The 23106-nt window shown below is 37.7% G+C and overlaps 2 protein-coding genes and 2 pseudogenes across 3 annotated transcripts in view; 2 read left to right on the top strand and 2 right to left on the bottom strand.

Moving 5' to 3' along the window:
- The first annotated feature begins 2566 nt into the window (after nt 1–2566).
- Nucleotides 2567–4277, top strand: LOC145485411 (trace amine-associated receptor 1-like). Its single transcript, XM_081464078.1, has one exon. It carries the CDS (start codon nt 2567–2569, stop codon nt 3773–3775), a length of 1209 nt encoding a protein of 402 aa, XP_081320204.1. The 3' UTR covers nt 3776–4277.
- A 1061-nt stretch (nt 4278–5338) lies between these two features.
- Nucleotides 5339–9480, bottom strand: LOC145485301 (histamine H2 receptor-like; annotated as a pseudogene).
- A 5708-nt stretch (nt 9481–15188) lies between these two features.
- Nucleotides 15189–16805, top strand: LOC145485514 (uncharacterized). Its single transcript, XM_081464177.1, has one exon. The coding sequence runs from the start codon at nt 15189–15191 to the stop codon at nt 16803–16805; it is 1617 nt and encodes a 538-aa protein (XP_081320303.1).
- Nucleotides 16806–20555: 3750 nt separating this feature from the next.
- The window catches only part of LOC145484635 (uncharacterized), a 198198-nt pseudogene continuing 195647 nt past the window's right edge, over nt 20556–23106 (bottom strand). The window contains exon 2 of the transcript XR_014049042.1: nt 20556–20947. The product of XR_014049042.1 is annotated as an uncharacterized LOC145484635 (transcript). The remainder of the gene's footprint in view (nt 20948–23106) is intronic.

The raw sequence follows: 23106 nt of genomic DNA, 5'->3' as shown, positions 1-23106 counted from the left end.
GTCATCAACATCATCATTTTATATATAGCATTCTAAACAAGCAACATGGCTAGTTGGAGAGTAAAAGGTACGAACCTATGTGAGCTTATATGAGCGAGGTTTCGCAACAAATTAAAATTGTGTACAAAGTGTAAAGGTCACACTCAATTCTCACATGGAGTATTATAACTGTGAGATTGTTATCATAATTCAACTCATAACGTCACTTTTGATCGATCTTTGTCTGCTTGTTTTTTGTTATTCAGTCTTATGTGTCTGTTGTTGGTGGTGTTTCTGTTGCTATTGGTGTTTCTGTTTCTCGGTATAATGACTTTGTATGAGCGGATTCAAAGTAGGCCACATTCGATATATCAATATTCTAACATGGCTCCGAGGCTTTCAGGACAAAATTACAAATTTGTTAAGTTTCTTTTGTCCCTCAATTCCACAAGAGACTTGAATACAAAGAAAAGACCACCAAATATAGAAGTTTGTCCGGAAAGCCTCGGAGCCATGTTAGAATATTGATCTGTCGAACGTGACCTATTGTTCAGTGTCTACCGTAAACACTTTCAACAATCAAGAACAACTGATGTACGCGGTCTAATCACTGTTGGAGCTTTTCCACAAGACCTTTTAACCGAAAAACCTTTCAAACCTATTAGTCCAGAGTAACTGAACTGTACAAAAACGTCATATCGCGACTCTTCAGAGCTCGTCCGGTGATTTACGAAAATTTAAAATTAGTGAAAATGTTGGAACCGCTCAGTCCTTACATCCGTTGGACCAACATACATGTATATCACTTCTTTGACATTACCCTCACTAACTGTCGTTTTCAGATAAGAGTATAACTTAATGACTTCCTTAATTACTGTCAAAGTGGCAGTTTCGTTTAAGCAAATGGCTTCGTAAGTAACCTCGAGACAATCAACCCAGTTCTGACGAATAAAGCCCAGCTTTTTTGCCAAAAATAAAAGCAGCAGGGTATATTTTTGTTCGGATTTTTCAAAGGTGACATCTTTACCTTCGCATAAAGCATGCACGTTTTTAAATTTGAAGAACATGTTAAAGACACGGCCAATCTGCGGTGTGGTATTAATGTAACGGTGGATGCAGATCCTCCCAGACATGTTTTTATTTTTGCTTTTGTTGTTCAAATTTAAAACCGCGTGTATTTATCCGAAGATCATTTTTTGTTTGTCGTTACTTAGCAGTTGTAATAAAGCCAAAAAAAAAAAGACAAACAAACAAACAATGAAATAAACATCTCCTTAAAATCGATTATTCTTAAGTCTCAACAGGATTGCGTCATCCAGTGGTAAGTACAGCGAATGTTGAATGCAGCTAGGGTATCTTTTCGACATCTCTGTGCCATTTAATGGCAACAGACGTGTGCTAAATATTGAAACCCCGCCTGTCGACCTGTTTAACTGACAAAAGATTTTTTATTTCATCCTTTATATAATCGACATGGTCAAAATGTCAACTACAGCTGTAGATGGAAACGGCTTGTACAGCATGATGATTCCTTAATAGAGAGACTGCTTTATTTGTACACGACTGAAGGAAACACTGAGCTTTGCTAATCAAAATAAGAGTCATTCTGCGTCCACACTTCGCCGGATAATTCTGAAAACGCAGCTTTATTTCTCTGGTTAGGCGTACCGTCCACACTAATCCGTCACGAAAAACGGAGCTTTTCAATAACGCTCTTCAAACAAGAGGAAATTAAATACGCCGGCTTTCGTGTGGACAGAAAACATTTTAAAAACGAAGCTTATCGAAAACGATGGCGTTACGGTAATCATGGGATTTCCCTCCCCGAGTTTTCCTCAAACACAAATCCAAAATGATCCGTGATTGTTGCCCTGTTGAATTCACTTGGCATAATGAGGACGGAATACATTTGATGCATTTTCAGAGTAAAACCTCCGTCTTCAAAACTTTTTCCGCCGTAGTTTGGACATAAATAACGCCGGGATATGCAAGAAACGCGATCGTATACAAGAAAACCATAGTGTATGATGAAAAAAGAGCAATAAAATCACGAAGCTAAATGAATCATCAGGAAATTTACTAAATTATTACACGTAAGTTAGCTTATCGGCGGAGCTCTTTGAAAGTTTCTTTCGTAGGTCCTTTATAAAGTCCGTCGAGGGTTTGTGCTGGTGAAGGAGGAGGGTGCGGATGAAGAGAAACTAAAAAAGGATAGAGTGGAGTGATTTCCTCGTTTTTATATTATTGTGCGGCACTCTGATCAATATCATTGATATTTCCTCCAAAGCTGGCGAACACTGCCTGAATTGATGTACATTTGTGCTCGGATTGTTGCTGTAAAACATATATCTGTAACACAGTCTTCTTTTATTTAGTTTGGGTTTGAAGGAAAAGGAAGCAGTGTGTAAACAGCACAAAATCTCGTTCCTCAGTGGCTTACGATTGAAACCGCCTTGTGTGTTGTTCGTTTATATTGATAAAAACATACAAGTATAATGGACAGTTTGATAATAGTCGGCAGCGAATCGTGTAGTGGGTAAATGTCTTAATGCAGTTCATATTCCCTTTAATATGACAATATACATGCATGGATATAATGAGCAGTGTAGCCATTACAATCACGATTCTTAATGATGCATGTCTATTTTTTTTTTCTTTTTTGACAGAAAACGTTATGAACGACACATTATCGACAGAAGACACCAAAGAACCCAACGACAACATCAAGCTTGTCGATATACCTCAAGTCTGGACAATTATTATTGTCGCCATAATGGTTATTGTTGTCATGTTGACTATAGTAGGAAATATTGCCGTTATGGTTGTTCTTCGTTACTCAAATGTGCTCAACTCCATCGTTAACTCACACTTTTTAATCTCGTTATCGATCGCGGATCTTCTTGTAGCTACGTTGGTAATGCCATGCGCACTAGATGCTGTCAACACAGGTACATGGAGATGCGGGGAAATCTGGGGCATGTTCAACGGATTTGGAAATTTTTTATTCTGCATTTCGTCTATTATGCATCTGATGATGTTATCGATTGATCGCTATCTGGCAATTGCTCGTCCGTTGTTTTATCCACTTGAAATGACAAAGTCACGCGCCATTATATTGTGTTTCGTTTTATGGGCCTACTCCGCCGTTTGGGCGTTTCTGCCTTTATTTGGTGTAAGTTCTTACGAGTGCTTTATAAGTTACATCGGCTGGTGTAAGGCGGAAGATTGGTCCAAATATGGTTTGAACTTTGGTTTTGCCATCTCCGTTGTGTCTGGCACTTACGGCCTGGCTTTGATCTCCATGGTGTACGTGTATTGGAAGATTGCTCGGGTTATCCGAAAGCAACTTCGACGCATCAAAGATGTTACGTACACGGACCGCAAAACGTCGGCGAACAACAGGAAAAATAACTGTCCTTCGACTACAAACAAGCAGGCAAAGATGGCCAACAAACTGAGCCGAAACAAAGGGGTGGTCACGTTACTGGTTGTGACTTTGGTTTACCTGGTATGCTGGTCACCGTTTTGCATTTTGCTCTTCGTAGAGATTGGAACAGGGAAGAAGATACCAGGACCTTACGGAACCGTTGCCATGCTTGTTGGATTTGCGAATAGCTGCTGCAATCCTGTCATTTATTCGATAAAATACAGGAGATTTAGAATCGCCGTGATTAAAATGCTGGGTAAAACAAATTTCGTTTTGAAGTTTTCGATGTCTAACGCTGGAATGTCTACAATTGGTGATGATCACGTCAGGAGAATACATCCACTGGAAATAACAGAATCAAGACTGTGAATGAAACTGAAGGGAGGAGGTTAGAGCAAAAGGTTCCTTTGTTAGACATATACACTGTAGCTATCATGGCGGCCCAGAAACAGACGACAACCATTACCATCTACAGTTTTTGCAATCTTGAAGCATTACAGTGGTTATATTTTCAATATCTTTTAAACAGCAACAACAAAACTAAGACATATAATTATTAACTCGTAGCCTACGAACAAGCACCCGGTTGGGTTTTAGTGCGAGCTAGCCGAGTGTGGTATAGGGCGAGCGGAGCGAGCTGAGAGCGGTGTGGTAACAAGGGGGAACTCGCCGAATATTTTTCAGCCTTCGCGGGAGCCTGTTCGCAGGCTACCAATCCTCCGTAGGAAAAAGGATGGCGACTGGTACATTTACCCACAGTTCTTAACGAGCCAAAGCCTTAACAACGTTCATAAAAACGCACAGAAGAGTTACAAAATCTTAAAAGCTAGCATACACAAAGTCCTTAGTACAGAGACAAATATTGTAAGAATTTGTCTTTCTTTGTGCCTTACAGGCTGTGTTAGGTTCGCAAGGTACTGTGGTAAAATGTAGAGCCGCCATCTTTTTTCCTACGGTGGATTCGAAGCTCTCGGTAAATGTCATAAAAGTTCAATCACCTTGATTAAACAACAACTTTAAAAATTCTCGATGTAAAGTAGTCAACAAAAGCAATTAGAGTTGAGCTTGGATCCTTCGAGAAATAAAAACAGCTGCAATAACTTACTCAGGAAAGCAATCTACTTTTTAACATGTACACTAAATTTCACTGATAGTGGGTTACAGCAAATAGCCAGGTCACCTATTCCTAGTTAAAAGCCCCCCCCCCCCCTCTCCCCCAAAATCGTACGTGTCCAATTGCGAACAAAAAGTCGAATTTTGTTGTCCTCCAAAGCTTTTTAAGTCCGAAAGGTGCACACTTTCAATTTACTACTTGACTTGCATTCTATGCAAAACTTTTATAGTGATAGTATAGCCGGGAAAAAAGTAGTTAAAGTCTGCATACGAGCCAATGGGACCATCAGGCCGGCGCTTATCGGTTTATGTAGCATGAAGCGACTAGGAGTATTTCAACTTCCCCTTGGATGGGATGCTGATCCATCGCAGGGTTACCCCGAGCAGTAAATTCGCCAGTACCCATTTGTATTATACACCTCGGTGGAGAGAGGCACCATGTCTTACCCAAGAACAAAACCCAATGTCCCCGGCTAGGGCTTGAACCCGGAACCATGACGCCACTGCGCCTACCACAAGACAGGAAGAAGACTAGGAGATAAATAAAACGCCGTCATGTTCTTTTTAAAGTTTTAAAGTTCCCATGGAAACATCAAATTCCGAATGCAATGAAACGTGAAACTAAATCAGTTCACGGGTAAATCTCAGATAATGTGACAAAGTTTGCCAGCTTTTGACATTAAAAGAGATACAAGATTAAAGGATACCGTGGTCTACCAGACAAAATCCTGTCCACACTAATTTCTCAACATTACATTAATATTCATATGCAATAGGTTATCACACGGACAAATATCCGCGGACAAATATCCGAGCATATTTTCACGCCAAATGGAGGCGATTGTTTATTAAGTAGTTGACGCAAAACAAAAAGTGGAGTGGGGAATGCGTAATCACTTGTAAATGATGACACCCTTGTGAAACTGCAGTAAATACTCCAAGCAAGAAAAGACGTTCTTGAAGGAATATACGCGAAGGAAGGATACAGCTTTTCTGAATGATTTTAGTGGTATCCCATATTTGACCCCATCCAGACCACCATATTTCATTCTGCACAACGTCAGTCAAAACAAGACGGTAACCTCGGGACAAACACATGTATTGTTCAACTAAAGTCATTCTTTGCTTTCCTAAATGCAAATTACTCTGTACCAAATGTTTATAATTTCGGGTCGAAAAAAACGCAAGATTTAAAACAATTCTTGGAAATAGAAATTGAATTAAGCAGTCACCTAGTAGCGTTCATTATGGAACCCATTCTTCCGGCGAGACTTAAACTATATGCCGACGTAATGTTTCCAGGGCTTTAAAGACCGAAGGCTCTGCAGCTGAGAATTTTTCTCACGATAATTGAGGAATGGAAGGATTGTGTGTAAAATTAACAATATACAAATATATTTAACAATTATTCCACGAGCACACGCTGGATATGAGATGATAGATAGCCAACGAGCCGTGTTGCGCTGAGTTGGTTTTAATCATCTCATTTGCAATAGGCGCGAGTGGAATAATTGTTTTATGAAAAACCGCCCCTGAATATAGAAAACTAAAACAATGTAATAATTAAAACTCCCCAGAAAATTGCATTATCCGCGCTTCGTCTACAACTCGAGGATTATGTTTCAGTTCTTTGTGTTAAAATAATAAAGTCAGTTATTTTTAATCATTATTATATGGCTTTGGCTTGTGGCCGATATAACGCGCGTTCTGATTGGCTAAGAGCGAGATCTGAGCGGTCACTATGCAGTCGTAATGCCCACGGGCCGATTACGGATTATGCAAATTAGGAAGAGCCCGCTCTGAAAATTCAAGCGCCTTGAAACGATGAAAGCCGATTAAAAACAGTGAGAGAAAGTAAATTTAATTCCGAGAGGCTAAAAGTTCAGAGATTTTTCCGTTACAAAATTTATGTAGAAGTCGTTTTTGACTTACCAGCCTGTGACCTTGGTGGGCACTAGTGAAAACCAATCAAAGTTTGCCGAGTCTTAAGTGAAGCTAAAATCGCCAAGTGAAAAACACCATCGGCAGATCTGTCATGCATCCTGAGCAGAACACCACGAAGAAACTTATACGTTATCATCTTAGTCACAACAGTTACTGCAATATTGAACTCCGTCACAGTTTTCATCAAATAGATTCCCTAGCTTTAACACAAACAAGCTTCCAGGAACATCAGATGTAAACAATCGGGCGTTTTCTGTCGGTAGCAGTGTTTCTGATAACTGCAGGAAGTTTTAGACGTTCACAAGGCTTGAAAAGTTCATCCATAAATCATGAAGAAGGCGAAGATATGTTGTCGAACGAATGCGAAGATCGATTTATGTTGCGCAGTATTTTCTTTCACCGAAAGACCTATTTCAGTTTGGACTATTTCAGAGCACTTTTTCTCTTTTCTAAGTGCGTTGACCTTTCGCCCCAAAAGTCGGAAAGACTCTCCCATCAAGTTTTGGCCCCACGATACTAAAATACCTTTTTGAGGCTGTGACAATCATTTTTCCCGTAAAGAAATGTGTTTTTAACGGAATACGTAATAGAGCGGTGAAGTTCATTGACTGTGTAGTTTTGCCCTGGGTTTGAGACGATGAATGAATTGGTAAACGCGCGCATTACCGGATGTAAATTGACGACTTTCGCTTGAATTTTTTTTTTCTTTTCTCTAATTTATGAGCCATATAATAAACAACTTGATAACCTCGACCGTTCGCTCGTTACGGGAAAATCTCAAACCTCGGCCTACCGTATTGACCTCGCTATCGCTCGGTCAATACGGCAAGGCCTCAGTTTGAGATTTTCCCGTAACGAAATCACTCTCGGTTATTAAGTAGTTAATAATACATGTTTGAAACTGAATTATGCGTGAGCTTAGTGTGAAATGCTTATTTAAACAGAAAGATATTTTTTAAAGTTTTCCGTTAGCTAAATAAAAGATAGCGAACTAGGAGAATTCGACCATTTCTACCTCAACTAAAATAGTGTTTATTTATACTGGAAAGGTCCAGTGTTGAAACTTTTGCATCCATTCCACTATTCCTGACGTTATTTTCAAGCGTTCTTAGTTTCACGTTCTTTTTCTTCCTGTCAAAATAGACGTTGTCTAAATTGAGCCTCTTCTTTGGCAGCAAGCGCATGACTTCAGCTCTAAAGTTCTTGTATTTTATGGCATAAATCATTGGATTGCAGCAGCTGTTTGCAAACCCAGCTAACATTACCACTGTGCCTGCAGGTCCTTTGACTTTCTCTCCCGATCCGATCTCATAAAAGAGCAGGAAACAAAATGGAGACCAGCATATTAGATAGACTACGATAACTATCAATAGGGTAATAACACCTTTATGCTGGCTAAGTTTTCTTGTAAAAGCTATCGAACTCCTATAGGAAGACTTCATGTTGTTGGTGTCGGAGAGACTTGTATTACAGCTGGTTGCAGTATTTGCAATGCGTTGGCTTTGACTTCGTATGACGCACGCAATCTTCCAATAGACGTACACCATCGCTACCAAAGCCAGGCCGTATGTCCCTGACAACGGAAATGGCGAAAACAAAATTTAAACCATATTTGGACCAGTCTTCAGCCTGACACTCGCCGATGTAGGAGATGAAGCACTCGTAGGAACTTACACCGAATAAGGGTAAGAACGCCCAAAGTGCTGAGTACATCCAGGCGGCGAGACAGATGATTATAGCTCGGTTAGTGGTCATTTCGAATGGATAAAATAGTGGGCGAGAAATTGCTAGATAACGATCAAACGACAGCACCATTAGATGTATAATTGACGAAATACAGAAAAGAAAGTTTCCAAATCCGTTGAACTTGCCCCAGATTTTTCCGCATCTCCACGAACCTGTATTGACGGCATCTAGTGCGCAAGGCATTACCAGAATGGCTACCAGAAGATCTGCAATCGACAGAGAAACCAGCAGAGGACAATTGACAATCATGTTTAGAACGTTTGAATAGCGCAGAACTACCAAGACTGTGATATTCCCAAGAACTGTCAAGACTTGAACAAGGATCATGACAAGCATGAGGAAGATAGTCCAAACTTGAGGCAAGTCGATCAGCTTTGAGTCCTCTTCGCTAAACCCAGTTCCTGATCGGGTTCCTGATTGATTCATCGTGTTTCTCACGTCACCTGAGAGGAATAATAGCTTGCCATTAGTACGGTAGCTGGAGGACTCAAGTGGGGTATTTCAAATAAAATTGTCACTTAGCCTTAAAGTATTTGAGTGTCCAGCATCAGACAGAATCCTTTAGAGCCTGAAGTAACCACCATTAAAATATACGTGCTTATTCCCACAATGAATATGTTAAGTAATTTAGATCTATTATTTCGATTAACCTTGTAATTTTCAGCTGGAACCGTCCGGTTGAAAATTCACGGTTGTCCATTCCTACATTTTTTTTTCTCTCTGGCTTTTTAGTTAGTAATTTATCTATTTTATGTTTGTTCGTTTGTTGGAACTGAATGCCTTATTTTATAGTTAAATGTGGCTCAAAATTTTTTCCTTGCATGAATGTTGCGATTCGAAGCTGAACATTAAAGGTCCCCATAATACAATCGCAAACTACCGACTTAAGTGAAGATTGGGTGAAGTTCCCAGTTTTAATATTATTTTTTGTGTTTTCTGTTACGCAGTGATTAACAATGTTTTGAAGAACATTTTTAGTTGACATGAATAAAGCGAAGTAATAAATGGGAGGAGCTAGACATGTGCATGTAAGAAAGAACCATAGCAATCTCAAACGCGTTGCACGTTAAACACTTTGAGGACCAGTACATAGTACTGTGTGTCTACACAGGCCTGACGAAACAAAGAAGTACTCTTTTCTTGCTTCGATTACGTCTATACTTCTACACAGTAGAAAGTTACATACAAGCAATATTAAATCGAGAAACGACTTCGCAAATAATGCAATCAACAGTAGCTATACAATTTACATCAGCTGTTTTAAAAATGCCCTTTTGACCGAACATCTCGCTCTCAGGAGTGAATTCAAACACCACAAAATGTTTCTGAATCCAAACTCTTACCTTGAGAAGGTTTGTTCGGCGACAAGCTATAAACTCTTCGCTAAGCAGACGCGTTCGATCCAATTTTTAATAAGTTGACCAGAAAGGTTTCCAATTATTTCGTATTGTTAGTGACTCGTGCTTAATTTGAGCACAAGAACGAAGAAGGCTAAGTGTGAAATGATGCACCACTTGAATTTCAAGGTTACCTTATACAATCAGCTGTTATTATGCCGCCACGGTCTGTCAGAAATGTCAAAAAATACAACAAAGATTCTCAAGTGTCTGCGGATGCGAAGAAATAAATGAATGCTAATTTTCAGTAGCGGTGAATTGTATTTGTCAAATTGAATTACTTATGTTGTCTTCCAAATTTCATAAGGGCCACTCTGACATACATGAACATGGAAGCATTGCATTAAAGGTATCGATTGTCCATGTTCCGGTCTTGTTGTACTGGTTATCATCGCTCAGTCTTTTGATAGTTGGGGATGGAGAGGAAGCTAAGAATCCCCCAAAACACTATTCTTCTTCAAGCTGAAAAGAACTTGCGTGCCGTAGTGTTTGAATAAAAATTATTTTTATAGCTCAGAAAATAAGGCATTTAAACTAAATTTATAGAAATCTTTCGCATAGTACACTGTAATTGAGCGAGAAACAAGACTGGCTGGATACTACCACTTATTACTCTCTGTTGAAGCTTTTATCATTATTATTTAACATAGAGACACTCGTCTGAATGCTAAGTTCTGCTTCGTGGCCGAGTGGCAAAAGCTGTGCATAAAATATTACCTCACTCGGCGTATATCTCACTTTTTCTTAATTTGGCAAATAAAACATTGACTAAAGGCTTCAAGGAAGGTCCTTGTCAGTTTCGGGTTTTGTTTTCGGAACCACCACCGTATCAGCTTCAGGGCCCTTTCATTCTCAGTAGTTCCTATAAAAACGTTACGTGATCGTGTGATAAATACACCTCCTCAAGCTGACAGATCAGTTGTTCGTAGAATTTACGTGTATATAAATTGGCATTCTAGCGATCTTATTCAACTATCATGAATTCTGACGTTCTTGCTCTCTGTAATTTAGTCTAATGGCTTTTAACGCGGTCAGTTGTAAACCAACGTTCGTGTATGGTAACTCTTTCGAAAACCTTCAGAATTAGGTAATTCTTTCTCCGAAGTTTCTTTTTTTCTTTTCACATAAACAAACCCATCGAAATAAAGATTGAAAACATAATGCAAATTTATATTTCTTCATGAGTCATAATCATTCAAACAATGTAAAACCTGTACTAGCTCCACAGCTACGTCATCATTCAGTTGACCACCATTGTTTAGACAGGTAAGGGCGACAGTATAACTCGTCATTTACAGCGTGTTAATTGCATCGCAGGTGGTGTAGAAGAGTAAACTTCTTGTTCAATACTGCGGAATCGCGCGAGCATCTTATTCCATTCCCTAGTGATAAAAAGTATTCGATATGTTACTTAAAAACGAGCGCAATTCAAGTGTCTTAAAGTAAAGCATTTTGTTTATGATCAAAAAGTTCAAATACTTCCTTAGCTTCAGCCACAAGAAGTTTAGAATTGCTCACAAGCTTAGTTTCTGCATATACGTACTAGCCGATTTTACACCCAAATTTGAGATTTTGTCCTGCCCGTCTCTACTAGACCTCTCACATTTTTCTTTTATATACACAGAAACAAAACGTCTCAATTAGCCACAACACCGTATCGAAGGAAAACCTCCATAGATTTCAGTTTTGATTATTATTAATAAAAGAAAAGCTACATGCAAACACATCCGTTTTGGGGAAATATATTACGTAAGTATTTAAAACTACCACTGAACATAAATTTTAACCACAATAACGTTGACATACATGTATATTCTTCATGTAATTACCCTCTTTTTTAACATAAAAATATATCTTTCCTAAGAATATCGGAGCTGAAATTTGCAAAATTTTAAGAATAAACCTGAGGCGGGCATTTTGAAAAGAATATGATTTTGTGTGTTGAAAATTGTAAATACAATGCATATAATTATATGTTTTTAACCTAACCGTTTAAAAATTTTTCCTTTCACTTAAGGGGAAAACTAGCCAGAAACAACAAGAACAGTACAAGCCGTATGTTCGATCCTAATAACATTTCCGCAAGAAATTTTGTTTGTCATTTCAAGCTTCATTACCAGCAGCCTGGCTTTACAATTACTTCAATGCCATCAAAGTCATTATAGGACAGGTCAAATGACATTGTCTCGGTATTGTCTACTTTGTATTACCATAATCTAATGATATTCACAAGAAGATGTTCAGCTTTAAATCGCCAGAAAAAAAAAAAAGAAGAATATTATGGCTGGGCGTGAAAACTATAACGTTATCAAAAAAAGGTGCAGGAAGTTTTTGAGATATGTTGTTTTAACGCCATACAGGTCACCGGTTGTAAGTTGATGAACAAAGTCAAATAACTTACACATGCCTAGTGCACGTCATCTGTGGTCAAAGGTTTACAATAAATGCCAAATATTTCTTCCTTTCCAACTGATGTCGTCTATGTCTTCCAATTATTGGGGTTTTTTTTGTTTCTTTTTTTGTTTCAAATTTATTGCTTAAAATTCGCTTAAACAAAGCTAACAGGAGTGCCACTGTGGAGGGTACGATTCCAAACATGTCAATGTTTTATTAATTGCTCGAATTTAACAGCTGCATGCTAAGCGGAAAACGAGAGTCCTAGATAATTGATCTGCAACACCTATCATCAAAAGACAAGTACCTCTATTTAAAGAGCTATAATGGTATAAATTACTACTGGTTTACAGTTATACAGTATAGGGCAACATTTGCAAGAACAAGGTCTTTTAGCGTGTCTTAATTGAAAGTGATTTCCATGTTGAAGAGTAAAATTTCGATTGTTTGTTGCTGCGTTGTACATGTAGCTTTATATAAAGAGACGACAACTACGTACACGCACAGGTACGTGCACAATTACCATATCTTAACATATTAATTGTAAATTTTGTGTAACGGAAGAAAGCGAACATTTCCCTGCAAAATTAAGCAGAAAACTGTGAGGAGAGAAACTCAGAAAGAGATGAAAAGAAAAAGAATTATCTTCATTTATCTGCATGGGTATTATTCAACTATCATGAACTCTGACGCTCTTACGTCTCCGTGTAATTAACTCTGCTGGCTTTTTACAAACGTGGTCAGTTGCTATCAAGTATTTTGACAACCCAACGCACATGCAAATGTATGGTGAATTTTTCGACAACCTTCAAGAATTATGTTACGCTTTTTCTGAAGTTTCGTTTTTCTCAGCCGCAAGAAGGATTATAATTGCTCACAAGTTCTATTATTTACAGATACGGACTAGCCGATGTTAATGTTACATCCAAATTTGAGTTTTTGCCCCGCCCCTCTCTACGGGACCTCCCCTATTTCTTTTATATATGCAGTAACAAAACGCCTTCATAAGTCACAAAGCCGCATCGAACAAGAACCTTCATAGATTTTAAGAATGACTATTATTTAGCTCTTATTAACCGAACAGGAGGTCTGTATGGGAGAATCTTGACCGAGGTCGTGAGTACAGACCGAACGCAGCGAGGTCTGTACACACAACCGAGGTCCAGATGCCGGTCTAGATGGTAAAATCTAGACCGCGGTCAATATCGATTTCAGCCAATCAAATTCGTGAATTCGGTAGTTCCCAGTCCTTGTGAGACACAGCCATATAGTAATAACTAGAAAAGGCGTCACTTTGGGGGAATATACCACCTAGTACTTCAAACCACTACTGAGCGTTTGTTTTAGTATAATACCACATAAATTTATCGTGTAATGACAGCCTTAATTATATAAGGTTATATTTTATAAGGATATTGTGGCTGAAATTTCACTAATATTTAAGATTACAAATACCTTTAGAGGTGTCTCGCATCCAAGCGATGAAGTGCATCCGGTTTAAACTGTAGATACCAAATACCTAAACCAAATTAAAGCTTATAGAGCTGGCTATCAAACTATACCAAAATCTGTTTTGAAATAAAATAAATTGTCGAATTTTTCAAGACTTCTAACTGTGAGTGTCGGAATCACCTTTTGAAAGCGGCAAGTCAAAGGGAATTTTTCCGTTTGCCCTCATATTTGGACAGTAGCTAGCTAACATATAAACAACAAAATTTTGTCTGGGATTTTTTTTTTTTTCTTTTAATTCGAAATATTTTTTCTTCGGGAATGATTTTAGTAGGAGAATACCATTTTATTTAAATCTATTTTGAAAACATTCTGTAACTTGGACTGCAATTGCAAAAGAAGAAAAATAAGAATATGATGGTTAGGTATCTACAGTTGAAACCGGAAGCACTACATCGCTTTGACACGAGACACCTCTAAAAGTATCCGGTAAGCCCGAGGCTGACAATTTGAAAAGAATATAATTTTGTGTGTTTAGAGTAGAAAATACAACACATATAATTATATGTTTTTCATTAGACCGTTTAAAAATTCTTCTTTTCTCTAAACAGCAATACTAGCCCAGAAGCAACACAAATAGCACTAGCCGTATGTTCGATGCTAAGAACATTTCCGCAAGAACTTATGTGCATGTCAGGCTTCTGGCTCTAAAGTAACTTCAACGCCATCAATCATGATATGATAGGACAAATTATCTGACATTGTGTCGACATACCCCACTTTGTATTACCACAAGCTAAAAATATCAATTATATCAATATTCTTACCAAAAAAAAAAAAAAAAAAAAAAGATTGTAAGAACTAGTTTTTGAGGTTGTTGGTTGTTTTCATGCCAAACAAGTGACTAGCATCAGAAATTTAAGAATATCGATGCTAAAATCTGCCAAATTTTAAGAAAACTTCAAGGTTACCATATATTTTGATATCTTTTAAAAAGAGTGCTGGAACTTTCTGAGGTAGGCTGGTTAACGCCATACAGGCCGCAAATTAAACAACGGAATACGGAACAAAGTCAAATGGCTTACACATGCCGACTTCAGGTTGCTAGACGTCAAACGCTTGCAATAAATGTAAAAATGTTTCTTCCTTTTCCGTTGATGCCTTCTATTTATAATACCATTTATTGTTGTGTTTTCCAATGTATTGCTTAACATTCGCTTAACAATAATGCCACTTGGGACGGCACGATTCCAGACATGTCAATGTTTTATTAATTAACTCCTTCAATTTAACAGCTGCATGCTAAAAGGAAGACGAAAGTCCTACACAGTTGATCTTGAACACCCATCATCAAGAAACATGTTAAAAATAGCTATAATAGTAAAGCTTGTAACAGAGTTTACAGTTTAACAGTAAAGGGTAATTGCAAGAACAAGGGCTTTTAGCGTTCCGTAAATGAAGGCGTTTTCCTTGTTGAAGTGTAAATTTACACTGTTTGTTGCTATATGCTAGCTTTATAAAAAGAGATGAAAATTACACCATATTACCATATTAATTGCACGTTTTGTTTATGTAAAGAAAGGCAATATTTCTCAACAAGGAATTTTCACGTGGTCAAGATGGCGGGTCGGTCGAGTTTTGCGAGCTCTCTTACATTTTATTTAATAATATGTTTACTCCTTGCTCAAGTCTCGAAGTTTTGCCCTCAAGGAACCCAACACAGTAACCTTCAAATTCTTATGGCTACAAAAGACGCAAATGAAGTGAAGCTCAACGTTTATCCAGCAAAGTCAACTCCGAGATCCCTCGCAACCAGCATGGCGAACGCAACGAAGACCATGAAGCTGATTCGCTTTATACGCCTTCTAAATACAGCCATGATTGCAAATGTCATTTTATTATCGAATGATATACAACTAAATCCAGGCCCTGGGCCTATTCAACATCGTGAAATGAGGGGCTTGCGTCTATTCCATTTGAATATCTGCAGCCTAAGAAATAAGGTGGACGAGTTTCGACTGTTCTGCGAAACACACAAACCTCATGTGCTATCGATAAACGAAACATGGTTGGATGAGTCATTTTCAGACGAAGAAATTTGGCTTCCAGGCTTCAATTTACTGAGGAAAGATAGAAATTGCCATGGGGGTGGATTAGCAGTTTACATCGCTGAACACCTGAGCTTCAATCGACTGGACGAAGCAAATCCCGAACTAATGTGTGCAGATTTAGAAGCAATTTGGTTTGAATTGTCTCAACCGAAATCAAAGAAGCTGTTGGTTGGCTCTATTTACAGATCACCAAATTCGGATATTTCCGCTTTTAATTCGAGTTTGGAGAAGACTCTAAACAACCTTAAGAGTATCGGTGCGGAAACGGTACTCATGGGGGACTTAAATGTTGATTTCTCCAAATCAACAACATCTTATAAACACCTTCAACAGATAACCAAGTCATTTTGCCTAAAACAGTTAATCAAAGGATTTACAAGAGTAACGCTGCACACCAGAACTTTAATTGATTTATTTTTCACCTCAAGGCCAGAACTTTATTTCGCCGGTGTTGTACCAGTTGGTTTTTCTGACCATAGTGCTATTTTTGGGGTAAGAAAGCTACACAGGATGAAACGCCCTCCACCAAAAATTATTGAAACGAGAAATTATAAACATTATAATCCAGCATTGTTCCGTGACGACCTAAAACACATCCCATGGGAAATCATCGAACTCGAAGAAACACCAGAGGGAAGTTGGAACGCCTTTAAAGACCTTTTTCTAACAGCTGCCGACAAACACGCACCCATTGTTACGCGTCGCGCCCGTGGATATTCAGTGCCGTGGTTAACAAGCGATCTAAAGAAACTTATGCAAGAGCGTGATTACCACCACAAAAAGGCCCTAAGTACAAACAAAGAACAACATTGGAGCAATTGTAAGCGGTTACGCAACACCATAAACACAAGAATGCGTAAAGAAAAAATTGACTATTATGCAAATCAACTGGCGGATGAAAAAGACCCAAAGGTGATGTGGCGAACTTTGCATAAAATCGTCCCCCAAAAAATCAAATCAGTACCTTCAAGCAGTGATGGTCTTACAGCCTCAAGATTCAATGGCTTTTTTACATCGATCGCAAACTCTCTGAGCAGCCATTTTGAACGTTGTACTCTGCCAAAAGTTATGTCAACTAGAGTTGAACAAGACTTTGTCCTTGAAGAGGTGTCATCCGGATTTGTTCAAAAAGAATTGCTCAAAATGAAGTCAACTAAAGCTACTGGCCTCGATGGAATTCCTGCTCGATTACTGAAAGATGCAGCAAATGAAATATCTAGACCAGTCGCCTACCTCATAAATTAACAATTTCTACCTGTATGATACCATCTGAATGGAAAACTGCGAAGGTAACTCCAATATACAAATCGGGCGATAAGAGCGACCCAAATAATTATCGTCCGATTTCAGTCCTTCCGTTGATTTCTAAAGTAATGGAACGAGCAATTCAATCACAGCTTGTAGCATTTCTAATCAGAAACCATTCCTTGTCAGTGCATCAATCAGGATTCCGTAAGAAACACTCCACTGAAACAGCCACTGTACACTTTGTTGATCACATTTTAGAACAAATGGATAAACAGATGATTACCGGGTCTATTTTTATAGACCTAAAAAAAGCGTTCGATCTCGTTGACAACCTCTGCCTGCTCCACAAACTAGAACATTATGGAATTAGAGGGAAAAGTTTGAAATGGTTCGAAGACTACCTTACAGCTCGATCCCAGAAGGTCAAATACAACCAAGACGAATCATCGAGCTTAACTATTAGTTATGGGGTTCCCCAAGGATCCATACTGGGCCCTATACTATTTGTGATATACATCAATGATCTCCCGCAAAGTCTACTGAAGTCACAAATAGGCATGTATGCCGACGATACTGTTATATATTTCTCTGATTCCTGTCCAGATATCATCAAGCAGGTTCTTCAAAACGATCTTACCAATGTTGAGAAATGGTTAGTAAGCAACAGGCTGATACTCAATCAGAGTAAAACTAAATGGATGCTGTTTGGAACTAGGCAAAAACTAGAACACTGTCCAGACTATAAAATAGAGCTTCACGGGAAAAACATTGACAGAGTATCAAGCTTCTGTTATTTAGGGGTAACACTAGATGAGAATCTTTCATGGAACGAACATGTAGAATTGATTTGTAAGAGAGTAAGAAAACGTCTCGGCCTGCTGTCACGCATACGACCCTACCTTACTTTAAAAGCTGCTAAATGCGTGTATAATTGTTTAGTTCAGCCGATTTTTGATTACACTAACACGGCATGGGATGGGCTGTCAATCGGTTGCAGTAACAGCTTGCAACGTCTGCAAAACAGAGCAGCACGCATTATACAAAGGAGGGCAACAACCGAAGGATCTTTTAAAATGTTAGGGTGGGTGGATTTGGAAACCCAAAGAAAAGCCCACAAATGCATTTTAGTTTTTAAATGTTTAAATAATTTAGCTCCTCCATATTTGTCGGATTATTTTATTAGAAATTGCAACGTTCATTCTTACAACACGAGGAAAAGGAACGACATGCACTTGCCGAAACCCAAGTTAACGCTAGGGAAAAGGACTTTCAGATACTCTGGTGCGCTTCATTTTAATAATTTATCCACTACAATAAAAGAAGCAACATCGCTCCCCATTTTTAAAAATCTTCTTAGACTTTATTTTAGAGAGTAGTTTTTATTTTTAATTTTTTATAATTGTAAACGTTAATCTCTATGTATAGAAATTTAATGTAGTCTTAATTTACGCAGGGCCCCTTTTGATACCAGCCAAGTGCTGATTGGGCCACCCTGCCTAAATAAAGTTGACCTTGACCTTGACCTTGAACAAAATTAAGAAGCTTTAGAAAACTATAAGGACAGAATCACACAGGAGGACATTGTCTTTAGCGGCATAGGAAAATTTAGCGACTTCGATTGAAGGCATTCGATCAGAAATACTAGTTAAAAAGCCTAAAATCGATAGACCAGACCCTCGCACGTATTTTACTAGCCTGCGAGGCTTAGAGGCTCTAGGCGGGAAAAGAAAAAAAGGACCCTGCTTGCAAGCTATACATCTACATTTTTGTCACCGTTGTCTGTTGTACATTTAACATGACAAAATTGCTGGATTAGATAAAAAAAAAAAGAAAAGAAAAGAGAAGAAAAGAAAACGCTAAATCAGACAGTAATAACAATATTCCGTAGTAGAAGCTAAAATACTGTTTGTGAAAGATAGTATTCAAGAATAACTGAAATTATTGAGCGACTGTTGATAATGAGGTCGACAGCTGGTCATGGTGTTTTCTCTTAAGCTGCTTTCCTCTTTATACCTGGGAGTTCATTTATACAATTTATATAAAATTTATTACATAAATCATGAACTCCTGAACTTGAGATTGGAATCCTTTTGTGATAGAAGGCCAGACTGCTTACATCTTGAATGTGCGAGAGGAGAAAAAAATAATATTCAAAATCACCGTGTTATAATTAAGTCTTGCCGCGTGGGTTGTAATTACAGTCTGAAGTTAGCTTAAGGGAATAAGGTCAAAGAAAGGCCTTGAGGGACATTTCTAATTATTATCATTACTTTCTTTTTTTGCTCTCTTCCTGTTTTGTTTATTCTAAAGTTATGAAAATAATAATGAAAGTGAAGAATGATCATCGCAGTAAATTTTCCAATTTAAGCAATTGGAAGGAAGAATGTGTGGCTTCATAGCTCAGTTGGTAGAGCATCGCAGCGGTATCGCAGAGGTCACGGGTTCGAATCCCGTTGAAACCCTGAATTTCTTCCTGGCTTCTTCCTTCCAATTGCTTAAATATGAAAATTTACTGCGATGATCATTCTTCACTTTCATCTACTACCACAGTTCAAATATGAATTATTTCATATATACCTCACACCGAAAATAATAATAGCACAAATGTGGAGGATTGTTTTTGAGAAATGCAAGAGTCTTTGATAATTAGGAAGACCGTGGCTCGCATAAGCAACAACACTTAACACCGTCTGGGTGAACTACGTTTAATCCCCGCTCTAGTATATAAAGGAATTATTTTGAAGGCAATAAACGCTTCATGCTCCCCATCGCGTAATGTTTGCCTATGCGTGGATTGGTTATTCGATAATAAGAATAAGAATAAGAATAAGAATAAGAATAAGAATAAGAATAAGAATAAGAATAAGAATAAGAATAAGAATAAGAATAAGAATAAGAATAAGAATAAGAATAAGAATAAGAATAAGAATAAGAATAAGAATAAGAATAAGAATAAGAATAAGAATAAGAATAAGAATAAGAATAAGAATAAGAATAAGAATAAGAATAAGAATAAGAATAAGAATAAGAATAAGAATAAGAATAAGAATAAGAATAAGAATAAGAATAAGAATAAGAATAAGAATAAGAATAAGAATAAGAATAAGAATAAGAATAAGAATAAGAATAAGAATAAGAATAAGAATAAGAATAAGAATAAGAATAAGAATAAGAATAAGAATAAGAATAAGAATAAGAATAAGAATAAGAATAAGAATAAGAATAAGAATAAGAATAAGAATAAGAATAAGAATAAGAATAAGAATAAGAATAAGAATAAGAATAAGAATAAGAATAAGAATAAGATACATGAAAAATGACTCGATTCTGATTGGCTGAGAGCAGTGTAATTCAAGTGTAACACCAGTGCAAATTACAAATCATAACTCTGGATTATGATTGGCTGAAAGACAATAGGAAATTATCTAAGCCAGTGATATTACGTAAAAATGATGACGAAAGTTTTGTGCGGAAACTTTGAAAAAAGGTTTTCTCGAATGAGAAAAAATGGCTTCAGGAAAGGTCTTCCGGCATTTCCTCCATGCATGTTTATATTATTAATAAGTAATCAATCATACGGTTTTCTCCTTTAATTTGGATTTAATTTGCACTTGTGAGTTTTTCAAAAAGCTGAGATTAAACTCGCTGAAGCGGCTCGTAATAGTAATAATTATAATAATAATGATAATAATAAGAGGAGGCCTTCAATCACTTAATTCTGGTTTTCAGGAGGGTCCTCTAAAAACTAAAGATCTAAAATACATTTATAACATAACTAAAGCAAAGTGCGCGCTCTGATTGGTTAATTTAGCGTCTACTATTTGCCCATGGGTGTACGCTGCTGACGTGTGTGCTAATGTTTACAAAGCAAATCTTTTGACAGACATTGTTTCCAAAGTAATGGCCGACGTTCTTCTGCCAGAAATGCGAAACTGTCTTCACAGTTGTCTGAAGATGAAACTTTATCGAGTTACTGGTGTGCAGTCGGTTGTCATGACTGAATTTTCGCGCGCTTGTTTTTTCTTGTCATGTAAGACTACACGAACATTTTTTTGTGATGTAGTTCAATAAAAGGACTTCTGTTGTTCCAATGTCTCAATGTTATGTTATAAAACAAATGGTAAACGCCATAGCGTGCACTATTGAGTTATGGATGCGCTTGGGAGGTTTGCTAAGCACTCAAGAAGCTAGAGTCGCACGAGGCTATCGCCTCGTGCGACTCTTACGCTTCTTTCGTGCTTAGCAACCTCCCGCGTGCATCCATAACTCAATAGTACACGCTATGGCGTTTACCATTTGTTAATTAATGTCTAAAATACAGTAATAGTAATTAACACGTTTGTGTTTCTGCCCCACTCCTTTCCTGGCCTATTGCCGGTTTTCATGTCACGTCATCATTTTTCAAAATTGAAAATTACAAATTCTCCTGGAATTTTATTTTCATCAGATGTAAGACCCTCACAGAATTTGAAGTTTTACAACTTTTAAGCTCAACAGGGTTCCTCATTTTGTTATAGAGGACGTTTGATTTTCCAAGTTTATGCGCTGTGTGACATTAAAATGGCGGCTCGAGAAGGCTCTCTCGATCGTAGGTCAAAAGATGAGCTATCGCTCAAGTTTATGCTAACTGAACAGTTCCTGTACTAGAAGATCTATTGCTTTCAATGTGTCGGAATTCTAGAGTAATAATTTTTCGTTTCAAAAGCAAAACTCAATGACAGATGTTTCTGTTACTCTACCACCGCCATATTGGTGTCCCTAGGAAGGGCACCATCATGGCCTCTCCATACAAAGCTCTAGAAATTTGGGTGAAGCACTTTTCCGAATAACGTGTCTTGGCATTGAACGATTAAGATGTTTATTTTTAATTGCGCGACAGTGTAAACCAGCAATTCGGGGTTGGGAAACCTCCAGGCACACCTTTGCCATGAAGTTATTGGATTTCAGCTGGTTATCAATAACTCACAAACACACTCTTATCCCAGCTGTCTTCTCAGTCCACTATTAGATTAAGGGGGATTTTAGCCCTCACTTTCATTGGGTAGGGTCATCCTTTGATTGGTGTTGTACAGATCAGTGGCGGATCTAGGGGAGGCCCCCCCCCCCGTTATTTTGGGTAAAAAAAGAAGAAATGACTGAAGGAAGAAAAGCCGGCAGGGCAAGTAAATCAAAATCGCCCCCTCTCCCCCCCTCCCCCCCCCCCTGCTTAGCTCAAAGTCTGGATCCGCCACTGCAGATTGGAATAAAATTCCTACTCGAGTGGTCATTGTCTAAGTCAAAGCCAAACGTACCGTGATTGTGAATAAATATGTACCGTACGCTCGTACGGCAGCAACCCATCGTGCTCTCAAGTAAATTTCTCGTCTGTAATGACGTTTCAAAGGCGCTTATAGCATACCGCATTGTCACGAGAAATAGGCTAACCTGTGCTCCAGGTGTTTTGAAGTATAACAAGAATGGATAACATTAGGCAAACAGTTGTGAATGCAACATTCAGTTGTTTCTTCTCTCGTGTTCGCAGCAGTAGAAAAAATGTTTACGAGACTAAACAACCATCTTCAATGAAATTTATACGACCTTAGTTCGTAAATGAAGCTTAACGTGTATACAAAATATCACTGTGAGCTGTGGCATGAGGAAAATACATTTATCCCCCATGGAGGAAAATTAAATTCCTTTCACAATTCATCATGAGTCAAAAGTCTCGATCCCATGCATGTAATCTGTTTAGCTCAATGCATGGTTTCCCGCCGTCATCACGAAAGGAGTTTTTTCCTTTTTACTACAAACATTGATTTCGTAATTAAAATGCATTTTTAAAGAAGAACGACTTTTGACCGTCCAATGGTCATCTTCCATTTAGATTAAAGAAAACTTACAAATTGACATGTATAAATATATCGTAGAATCGCCAAATCATGTATCTTTAATATCTTTAATAAGTATACTCCTTAAACAGTGGAACTATACTAGGAGTTTAAAATAACATAATAAAAGCACGTAATAAATAATTACAATATGTATATATACAATAAAAATTATAAGTTAGTAAAAGATAAGATAAAATAGATTAAGTATAATCTCGTCGAGACAAGTTAGGACGTCTGGATATACATTATACAAAAGATTTAATGGCTGCAAGAGCAATAGTCTTAAAATTATTTACGTAGAAACAATAGGAAATGCGAATTAAAAAGGCTGAATAAAATAGCTGCTTTGCTAAGTAATTGTAAAAGAAAAGCGAAACAAAATTTGAAATAGTAAAAACTAGCTAAACAAAGATGAATAACACCTAAAA

The sequence above is a fragment of the Orbicella franksi genome, chromosome 4 (assembly GCF_964199315.1).
Source record: "Orbicella franksi chromosome 4, jaOrbFran1.1, whole genome shotgun sequence".
Lineage (NCBI taxonomy): Eukaryota > Metazoa > Cnidaria > Anthozoa > Scleractinia > Merulinidae > Orbicella > Orbicella franksi.
This window is presented reverse-complemented; position numbering and strand designations above follow the sequence as displayed.

What these genes read in the sequence shown, in the direction of transcription:
- LOC145485514 (XM_081464177.1), top strand. Translation starts at nt 15,189, where the DNA reads ATGGCTACAAAAGACGCAAATGAAGTGAAGCTCAACGTTTATCCAGCA.
- LOC145485411 (XM_081464078.1), top strand. Translation starts at nt 2,567, where the DNA reads ATGGATATAATGAGCAGTGTAGCCATTACAATCACGATTCTTAATGAT.